At 38.2% G+C, this 11,298-nt stretch overlaps 1 protein-coding gene across 4 annotated transcripts in view; it reads right to left on the bottom strand.

The window, feature by feature from the left end:
- The window catches only part of PDE1C (phosphodiesterase 1C), a 744,082-nt gene that overhangs the window by 54,452 nt on the left and 678,332 nt on the right, over positions 1–11,298 (bottom strand). For all 4 annotated transcript variants that reach the window (XM_023739603.1, XM_004385322.2, XM_004385323.3 and 1 more), the window contains one exon: positions 5,037–5,114. In XM_023739603.1, coding sequence (XP_023595371.1) covers positions 5,037–5,114 — 78 coding nt within the window. The remainder of the gene's footprint in view (positions 1–5,036; positions 5,115–11,298) is intronic.

Here is an 11,298-nt window from a genome sequence, read left to right as displayed (position 1 = left end):
TGTGTGTGTGTGTAGGTCCATATTTCCATCTGGTTTCCTTTCTGATTTTCTTTGACATTTCTTGGAGTGTAAGTCTACTGGTGATGAATTCTTTCAGCTTTTGTATGTCTGAAAACATTTTTATTTCATCTGAAAGATATTTTTGTTGGATATAGAATTCTTGTTTAATTTTCTTTTTTCTTTCAGTTCTCTAAAGATGTTGCTCCACTATCTTCTTGTTTGCATTGTTTCTAATAAGAAATCTACTGTTATCCTTATCTTTGTTTGTCTGTACATAGTGTGTTTTCCTTCTGGCTGCTTTTTAAATTTTCTCTTCATGAGTGTTTTGAGTTATTTGATTACAGTATGCCTTGGCTTAGTTTCATGTTTCTTGTGCTTGGGCTTTGTTACACTTCTTGGACCTATAGCTTATACTTTTCATCATTTGGCAAAATTTTAGCCATTATTTCTTCAAATATTTTCTTCTTCCTTGCCTTCTCTCTCCTCTACTTTGGGGACTCCAATTATACGTGTATTAGGCTGCTTGAAAGTATCCTACAATTTACTGATGCTCTTTACAGTAATTTTTATTCTTTTTTCTTTGTGTATTTCATTTTGGATAATTTCTGTTGCTAATATTTTCACTACTTTTCTTCTGCAATATCTAATTCCATTCTGTGTATTTACCATCAATCCTACCACATGCTATGCCATTAATAATATCCACTGTATTTTTCATTTCAGACATCGTAGTTTTCATTTCTAGAAGTTCAGTTTGGGTATTTTTTTTTTTATATCTTCCATCTCCCTCCTTAACTTTTTGAACATACGGTTGCAGTTATAATAACTGTTTCAATGCCCTTTTCTGCTAATTTTAACATCTATTCCAGCTCTGGACTGGTTTTAATTGATTGACTTTCTTCCTCCTTATAGGCAGTGCTATCTTGCTTCTTTGCATGTCAAGTAATCTTTGACTAGATTACAGACATCGTGAATTTTACCTTGTTAGGTGTTGAATATTTTTGTATTTGGAACTTGTGCTTTAATCTAGGATGAGCTTTATTCAATTAAGTTATTTATTTGAATGCAACTAAGTTACTTGGAAACATCTTGATCCTTTTAGGTCTTGTTCTTAATATTTGCTAGGTGGAACCAGGAGCTCTGGTGGTGCAGTGGTTAAGAGCTACAGCTGCAAACCAAAAGGCTGGCAGTTCAAATCCATCAGCTGCTCCTTTGAAACTCTATGGGGCAGTTCTACTCTGTCCTATAGGGTCGCTATGAGTCAGCATCAACTCAATGGCAATGGGTTTGGTTTAGATGGAACCAGAGCAGCATTTAGCCTATAGCTAATTATTCCCCACTATTAAGGCAAGACAACTATAAATATTCTACCTGGTGTCCCATCGATTATGAGGTATTTAAGTTTGATTGGTGGAAACAGGAACTTTTGCCCTCCCTGTGTGAGCATGGAGACTGTTTAATCTTCTCAGATGGTTCTTTTCTTGTCTCTGCTGAACATTCAAGAGGGACCCTCTTCAGATCTTTGAAACTATCTCTCTGGAGTGCTCTCCTCTCTGGTGAATTCTAGCCATCTTGGTCTTCCTGGACTCTTTCTTATACAATTTCTTAACTCAGGGTATCTACCAAGTCCTCCTGAATCCCCCAGCCCCTCTGACACCTGGTAACCTTCTCAAGGTAGAAAACTGGGACAATTGTAGAGCCACTTTACGCACTTCCTATCTCTCAAAGATCACTATACATCATTGCCTGATGTCTGGTGTCCAGTGTCTCTGTTGCTCTTATGGTTGTTTCAGGTGGGAGAGTAAATCCGGTTCTTGTTGCTTCATCTTTGGCAGAAGTACATATCCATAGATTGTCTTTTGTCACCTTTTCCACTCTTCACAACTGACTTTTAAATTCCATGCATGAACATCCATAACATTACAATTCCCAGAACACTCAATGAAAGAGAAACCCCTGCTGAACTCACTTCCTAGGGCTTGGCTAATAACACTGCAGGCCTAATTACAATCAGCCTTTTGAGAAACACAAAAGGTGAATATCTCCTGTATCTCTGTTAATGTGGCCAAATGATGTTAAGGAAAGTTTCTATTTCTGGGCAACTATATGAGCTGGAATCAACTCGACAGCAACAAGTTTGGTTTTCCTAGGTTTTATAATAAATTATAGCAGGTCCACGAAGTTGTTTTGCTACAAACAAGGCTAGAAACACAGTCAAAAGAATTCATTTGTGTGGTACACCACATCTCCCAATGACAGCGGAAAAGTTTTGGCACTGTGAGAATCTTGGCTCAGAGACCCAGACCTCTTTATGTTAGTACATTTCTCCCTAGGGGTAAGCAAGGTACTTTCAGAGGACATTCATTCTTTGAAGTCAGAGAATTAGTGCTGTAGGGCACTAAATAGCACCTCAGTGGCCTGACAGAGATAATGTCCAACTGCAAATGTATTCATTTTGCCAGGATGTAATTTACCCTTTTTGCACATACTGCTTCCCTTTGTGTGTGACCCAGCTCATGGGAGTTTGGGAATAACCAACTGCAGACCAGTTTCCACTGGTTACTCTCTGAATGCGCACAATGCTGCAACTTTAAACCACAGTGAGTTTGATCACTTTGGGCATTGAATTGTACCTGGATACTCCTTTCCAATGGGTAGAGAGTGCTGGTTACTGATGGTTTCCAGGAGTCACATCAGATGTAAGGCATTAAAAATAGTTACATTGACTCCCTCTGGTCATCAGATGTAATAAGATCCATTAAAAATAAATGTTCAAAATGTATCTGATTATTTTTACATAGTTTAAAAAAATCAATGTATCTACTGATCGACAGATTTCATTTTCTAAAGTAGAGGGCTTTAATAGCCAAGGGGGAAGGGGTAGGTGAGAATGATTAAATTCTTCTGCACTACATGCCACCAAGAATTAACTTTAGTTCTGGTAAAGGTTTTAGTCAAAGATAGTACAAGTTACTGAAACCCTATAAGTCCTGATGATACCAAAGCAGTGATGATGACTGATGCCATGTGAGTTAATCAATCAAGTTAAAATACAAAGTTGCTCATACTCATGTTTTTGCACAAACTTGCAAATATATGGACACATCATGCCCCACTTACGGCAGTGAAAGGTTGGGTTATGGAGGGGAAAATGGATAGATGTCAGAGAATGTCTGCTCTTATCTTACTGCAGCCTGAAGTCAAGAATCCTGGTCATCAAACATTAAAAATGTTTATAAACTAAACATTCTACTTATTTGTTCAATAGGATATAATATCTAATTCATTGTCACACTCTGCCCTGCCCCCAAAAAACTATCTTAAATATTTGAGAATAATACAGTTAAAAGGGTAAAGGTAATATAAAAGGGCTTTATGAAGGTAATAAAATTTAAGCCACAGTATCCACAAGACAAAATTATAGCAGATATTTGCTGCACAATATCTGCTACAAAACACAACAAGATTCAATGTCCCATGTTAAAGATTTGAGATTTGGTTTATCCCTACAGCCTTTTATGCTATAGGGACTCAAATCAGGGAGTGATGGGTCAGTTGCTAGATTCAGGATGGGCTAGGTGTTCAGGTGGTGGGCTTATTATACCAGACACTATTCTCCTCTACTATTCATTTTCTGGCTCGTCTTGCATTGACTTGGGTCTAACGATGTATGGCAAGAAGCCTCCAGTATTTGAACAAACCTTACCCATACTGGAGTGAGGCTGAGAGACTGCCATATTGAATTTTGTTTAGTCCTTGTGTAACTCACTTCTTAGTCACAATTATTAAAGGAGGATATATCACTAGGTAAGTGCTTCTATTTGCATAAACAAGTTGGTGAAAAATTGCAGGTGTATGTTCCCCAGATATTATGTGATAAGACATCTGGAGTAAATTATCTCAATGGTCTTAAAAGGAAAAGTTTGAGAACTGATATCATACATACAAGTAAAGAGAGCATATTGCAATGGCTCAGGGATTAAAGCTATAGAGGCCACTTCTTCTATAAAAACCTGGCGAGGAGTTGTGTTCAGATTTCTTCTTATTCCTCAACCTGATTACCCAGCATTTGTTATAACCAAACTATTCAAAGAATAGCTTAGCATAAAATATGATGTCTCCAGGGAGGTATGATTCAAAAAGAGTCTGGGACTCTAACAAAACCTACTCCTTGAAAAAGTTTGTTTTTAGTTTAACATCAGGTACATGTACCAATGAATAACTCACTAGGAATATCTGAGTAAATAACTAGAAATAACCAGGCCCACGTTGCAACGGAAACAATGAGATTTATATAAAAGGTGAGGACAGGTTTCTCAATCTAATAGTTCAAAGTTTGGAGGTAATATAATTTGAACTTCCAGGTTTTAGAAAGTATGAAATGCTGCTTATGAAAAGTAAAATCAGTGCTCAGGAAGTACTTTACAATGTAGGTTCACTCTAACTTTGGTTTGGGAGAATCATATAAAGCGTTGGCTTTAAGACTTGCTCTTCCTGGCCAAACTGTATTCTATAACTATGTATGTTCTCCAATATTTGGGCCTCCCAACATCATGAGAATACTAAACAGATTCCTGATTTTTTTTTTTCCTTCTGACCTAAATCAATAACTCATTCAAAGTAAAAAAAGTTAAAGCCAAAAACATAAAATATTTCCTACTTACACTGCAAAATTCATGGTCAGAGACTTGTAAACATTTTAGCAGTATGTGTTATTCTATTTTACTACAATCAGCTAGTCCAGAATCAACCTTTTATAAAGGCTAAAATGAAAAGTATAAGTGGGAAAAGAAAGAGTATAGAAAGCATTTGTGATGGAGAAAGCATGGTAGAGAGGGGAAAAGACACAACAGTAATTCACAAATTATTGAAAAAAAGGATGATAAGTAGTACCTTCAAAATGTAGTAGAGTGTTTTTTCAAGATATAACCTAAGGATATATTAACAACCATGACTTCAATTTTAGGTGGAATTCTAACAAGCCTGCATTATATTGCACATTTTATGGAAAAATGTAATGGGAATTATACTCTTACCATCTGTTTTCTTTGAATCCTTTCCGACATTGGATTGATCCTTCTTGTCTGACTTATTTTTACCATCTTTCAAGTCACCTGAAAGTAATAAACATGACAAACAGTGTATGTACACAGCTGAGGAAGAAGTTATATCTTTAAGCCTGTCAAGGTAAAGAACATACATAGAAATGCAGCATAATTCTATAGTCATTAGGGATACATGTCTGAGTGTAAATATTTTCTGTAACCACATGTTAGGTCCTGGAATTTAGATTATGATCCCAAAGTTAAGATTGAAAGTTCCTACCAAACAGGACTGTACTTCAGTCAGTGGTGTTTATCTTTCAAGAAAGGGAATTCAGCTTTATTGTCAGGCTGTGGAGTAAGGAAAAACTTGGGTTCAGTGTAAACTCTTATCAATTAATAGCTATTTCACTTTCCTGCATGTAAGTGTTCATATCTGCAAAGTGGGCATAATATCTTCCTCATAAGCATATTATGAGGAAAAAATAAATGTATAGTATGTAAAGTATTGAATGTGGTATCTGGCATATCACTCAATGACACTTATTGTTCTAAAACAGCCATAAATGGTATCCTAATTAATGAGCTCATCAAATTATAATTTTGTTGTCGTTGTTTTCAAAATAAATGTTTTTATTCACCCCCCTGCTCAGACGTAATAGAACTGTAATGGTGTATGACAGCTTGTGATACTTTTCAGAGAGTTATTATTTTTCTTTGTGTCCAATTTAGTCAATAGCAGAAACCTGGCTCAAATCATTATTCTTGGAAAGCAAATTCTGAGGAAGTCACCAGACGACTATCCTGAAATGACTATACTATCTCTGCTGATATGCTCAGTTTCTGTATAATTCAATGTGTACGCTATTGAATTATGGCCACAGTTTGAAGTAAATGCCTCATAATATTGAGAAAACATATTTGAAAGGGTATAACAAACACAAAGCATAACTTTTTACATTTTATCTACACACACACACACACCAGTTTGATTTTTAACCGTTATTTTTCAATCAAATATTTTCTCTTAGTTATTTTTTTAAATTGTGGTAAAAATATACATAACAAAACATTTATCATTTCAACATTTTTTACATGTACAATTCAGTGACATTAATTACATTTATCAAGTTGTGCAACCATCACCACTACCCAAATTTTCCCATCAACCTTAACTGTAATTTTTCAAAATATTAAAAAAATACGAGTCTCATACAAATTTAGAATGAACATGTGTCAAAAATGTAACTCACTTATGAGGGAACCAGTGAGATAGTAAGGCTGGTCTCATGAACATTTAAAGAACTGGGTATTTATAGACATTAAACAATACATTAAAATAAGAATGCTAGGCTAGAGACAAAACTGGTTATGCTCTACAAGGCAATAAAACCATAACCTTTGGTGTTATCTTTTGTACCAGTCAAAAATCTATAAGTTAACATACAACTTCACAGTACCTGGGCTTGAATCAACTAGTAAATACCAAAGTCAAGCACAGGCATGTTCTCCTGGAGCAGAGGACAGCAAACGATGGCCCATGGGCCAGTCTGGCCCACCATTTATTTTTGCAAATAAAGTTTTATTGGAACGCAGCCATGCCTGATCATTTACATACTGTCTACGGCTGCTTTCGCACTACAACAGCAGATCTGAATAGTTTCAAAGCTGGATGTATTTACTATCTGACTTATCACAGAAGAAGTTTGCTGACCTCGGTCCAAGATAACTAAATAATCCTTAGGCAGGTCTGTTAAACAATTTGCCAGTGTAACATTTAAAGGACATGGCACCCCTCCCCTCAGCCTTATTTTCAAGTTTTGGATTTTTTTTTTTTACCAATCTCACTAACGGCAACTTTCTTTTTCGCTTGCTGCAATACGAAGAATACACTAATATTAAAACACTGGTACTTACTGAGCCAAAAAGACCCTAATAATAATTGCAACCTTAAACAGAGGATTTATAGACATTCAATAGACATTTAGTGAGTAGGTCCTAAAAAGGGGAAAAGTGACAATTATCTTTTCTGCTTTCTTTGTGCCAAGCAGTGTGCTAAATGCTTTTCTTGCATCGTTTCATTAAATTCGTATAACATCCCTATTACAAAGGTATGATTATTGAAAGTAGGCAAATTCATCAAAGATTAATTCACTAAATGATCAATTTGTTGAATAACAAATTCACCACAAATGACTGAGAATGTTTTCCAAGTTTTAGACTTTCCTTGACTCCACTGCAGCCATTCCGGCAGATATTAGTCAGTGCAGCAATGCTGCATACAGTGTTCCACACACTTCCACGTGGTTCCCATGCTCTCCTGGCGCTGCCTCTGCCCCTAACCTTGACTCTGCTTCTCCCTCTGCCAGCTAAACTGCTGATGCTGACTACTGTAGATCTGGTTTAAGTCATGTGTTTGACAGTTTTTGACCAAATGGCCAATTGATCTTTCTACAAAGTGATTTTGCTTAAATTGACTTGCGGGGAATTGACCTGGACCTTGTATGTGTATCCCCATTTTATGCTTCAGGAGCCTGAGACACAGACAGATGAAAGTAATGTACCATAGGATGCACAAATCAGTCTGATTCTAGAAGCCAAGCTCTTTGACTGTTTCCATTTTTAAATGTCGTTGACCTAACAGATTTATAACAAAATGGTTATCGAAGGATAACTAAGACTTTTCTTTTTTTGGGGGGTGGGGTGGCAATATTCCACAAAGTAAGCACTTTTAAATGAAATTTAACCAATTCTAAGCTAGGTGAAGAGTCCCTAGGTGGTACAAACAGTTAATGCACTTGGCTTCTAACTGAAAGGTTAGAGGTTCAAGTCTACCCAGAGGTACCTCTGAAGAAAGGCCTCGAGAACTACTTCCAAAAAATCAGCCATTAAAAACCCTATGGAGCACAGTTACACTCTAACACACATGCAGTCAGCCATGACGTTCTACTTCCAAAAGGTCACAGCCTTGAAAACTCTATGGAGCAGCTCTACTCTGCTCACATGGGTTGGAATCAACTCAACAGCAACCACCACCACCACCAACAGGAGTATATAGACTCTCCAGGTTCCCTTTCATTCTTAATTCTGCAGTGGGATAAACAGGCTGGAGGGATGGAGGAGAAGGGGAGTCTCCAATGCCCAGGGCCCAAGCAGGAGGAGTTAGGGGAGCATGTAGTCACCACCCTCTACCACCATCAATGGCCAAAAGAAAAAGATGCCTCTAGAGGCTCCATGAAACAGTACAAATACTGGTTGCCCCTGTTTTAAGGATTCCAGAGATAGTCAGATTTTGAACCCTGTCATCAGACTAGTTCCCTGCAGAAAAATTATCCTCCTTCCCTAAAAGAGCCTTCATGCCCCTAATGCACTTGACTTTAAACTCTTCCAGGTTGCTCTGGACTGCAGCTTTATCCACTGCTGCAGCAAGACTAGGATGTCTTCCAGAAGTCAGCAGGAGCAGTTCGATATGCTGGATGCTAGCCTGCAACCTGGCAGAGTGCCTTCTCCTCTGCCAGGGTTGGGAGAGGCTGAGGGAGGAAGTTGCCTCAGTAGAGACCAAAACTTGGGGGATCCCATAATTGCTGATAGAAGACCAAACCTCTAGAACTCCACTTAACCAATGTCCTTCAGCTCAAACCTGGAACGTATCTTGGGCAGTATAAAATCAAGGGTGCCAGAAAAGTGACACACTCTTGTTTGATGACATTCCTTGAACAGAACCCATTAGGTAATTTTCCATGGGTTGTATGTGGAGTAATGGCCGATGTGAGCTGTTATTAAATAAATGGGAAACAAAAGAGCCTTTCTGTGTGGTTATAAATCATCTTAATTAGGCAGCTATAACACAGTCCCGAACCACCATTAGCCGTTCTTGTTATTGCTCTAAATTGATTTCTTTTCCTACCTCTCATTTAATATTTCATTTTTAAGGGAAATGGTAGACTGTTGCTTACTTTGAGAAATAAACAAAGCTGGGAAGTCAACCCAGCCCAGGTGAATACTCAAGCTCCTCCTTTGCTCCTTTCAAGCCTTTCTCCTAATCTTCTTCAAAATAAATTGTTGCCACCTTGGTCCTCTCTGAGGACCCTTTTGTAGAATTTATAACTTCTTTGTGATGGCTTGTTTGTATTCATTGGTTTCTCTCACTGACTAGACCAGGTGTTGGCAAGCTATGGCCCATGGGCCAAACCCGGCCGGCTGTCTGTTTTTGTACGGCCCACATGCTGAGAACGCTTTCCACATTTTTTAATGGTTGGGGGGAGAAAGAAGAATATTTTGTGACATGTGAAAATTCTGTAAAATTCAGATTTCAGTATCCAAAAATAAAGTTTTATTGGAACACAGCCATGCTCATTTGTGTCCATATTGTTTGCGGCTGCTTTTGTGCTAAAACAGCAGAGGTAAGTAGTTGCAACAGAGATCATGGCTCACAAAGCCTAAAATATTTACTATCTGGCCCTTTACAGAAAAAGTTTGCCAGCTCCTTGTGGACAGCAATTTTTCTCATTATTTCTCCAATTCCTCTCTCCCCTCTGCTGGCACCAAATCTTGCAAATAGTAGAAATATGCTGCTTAAAGAATATGGAATTTGGACTCACATAGCACTGAGTTCACCCTGAGATCTCTACTTAGTGGTTGCTTGCCCTTAAGCAAGTCATTTAACCTCTCTGAGTCTCAGTTTCCCCATCTGTAAAATGGGAATAAATGTATCTACCTCATAGGGTCATTACGATTTTTTAATGATTTAACGTAGGTAAAATCTAAAGTACAATGTCTGGCACATACTAAGCATTCAACAAATGGTGGTGGTTATTATGATTACTTGAGGAGGGAATACCTTCTCCTCATTACTTCTGTTTCCACCGAGGGAAACATGTTTTTAACCCACTCTCTTAAAAGTAAGAAGTAGGGAAGAAACACATCTTACCTCACCTTATCTGCTCCTCCTTTGGAAAGGAGTGACTTAGCCGGGGAAAGAGTTCAAGATGCACATTTCAGCCCAGGCAACCCTCTTTGAGATGTTTTCCACAAGACATGCACCTTTTCTGTCACTCCAATAGCCTGATGGGGTGCTGGGTTGGGGTGCAGCCTGCGCTGCCAGGCTCTGCCACTGTCTGGCTGGGTGAGCTGAGCTCAGGGCAGATGTGTGAAAATAAGCTCATGTGCCCAGCAGACCAAATTCATGTTTTCCAACTGGGCTCCAACTGCAGTAGAGCCAATATTCTGATCACCAGCTTTCTGATTCTCGTGTCTATCTTTCAACTGGTTCAAACTTCAAACCTCTTCCTCAGGGGAAGAGAGGAGTGCTTTGCACTGCCCTCTACAACTCCAAGAGGTGCTCCATAAAGTCTTACTAAATTGAACATATTTTCTGAACTATGATGCACTTTCATACAAAGCAAACTGGTGCTTCCTTTGGTCAAAGTAAATATTCTCTCTCTTTGTCATTTCTATCCCAAACTTTCATTAAGAATAATTTGTAAGAATAATTATCTGGCCAAAGTTCTATGAACCGGAGGCAGCAATGTAAAGTGCTAAGCTAAATCAACCAAGAGGATAGTGCTTGGAATCAAATTCCCAGGTTCCTTATTCTAGAATTACCATTAGTAGCTGTGTGACCTTGGGAAAATTCCTCTACTCTCTTCCTCATTCCCACCATCTTCAGAATGAAGATGATGGTGCCTACTTCATATGATTGTTACGAGAATAAAATGAGAAAATGCATAGGAATCTCTCAAGACAGTGCCTGACATAGTAAGTGCTCAATAAATGTCACCCAGCCCTATTATAAGTTTTGGCTCTCTGGGTGCCACAGAATTTTCTTTCATAGAACCATAGGTCTTCTTTTAAAAAAAATACTTCTAGAATAGCCACCAGAAATAATTCATCTAACTGTAAAGATCAAATCCCTGCCTACAAGACCACAAGCTCTGCCTTGCAATGATGAGGATACAGGAATCCCAGGTTATAGTGTGGACACCCTACGTTTCAGGAAGCCATAGGACAGCCAAAGGAAGATGTCAAATGAGCAAAATGGACATGCTAGTGAGGAACTTAAAGAAATATGGACCAGAGGTATAAATTCTGGAAATCATCAACATGGACAGTATGTAAATCCATGAAGACTGATAAGATATTCTAAGAAGAGAGTTAAGGAGAAGTGAAGGTGGTCCAGGATGGTTCTCTGAGAAACCCCAACATTTGTGGGTCGTACTAGGAGGAGAAACCCCAAATAAGACTGAGAAGAAAAAAT

This window comes from Trichechus manatus, unplaced genomic scaffold (genome assembly GCF_000243295.1).
Source record: "Trichechus manatus latirostris isolate Lorelei unplaced genomic scaffold, TriManLat1.0 scaffold00137, whole genome shotgun sequence".
Classification (NCBI taxonomy): Eukaryota; Metazoa; Chordata; class Mammalia; order Sirenia; family Trichechidae; genus Trichechus; species Trichechus manatus.
This window is presented reverse-complemented; position numbering and strand designations above follow the sequence as displayed.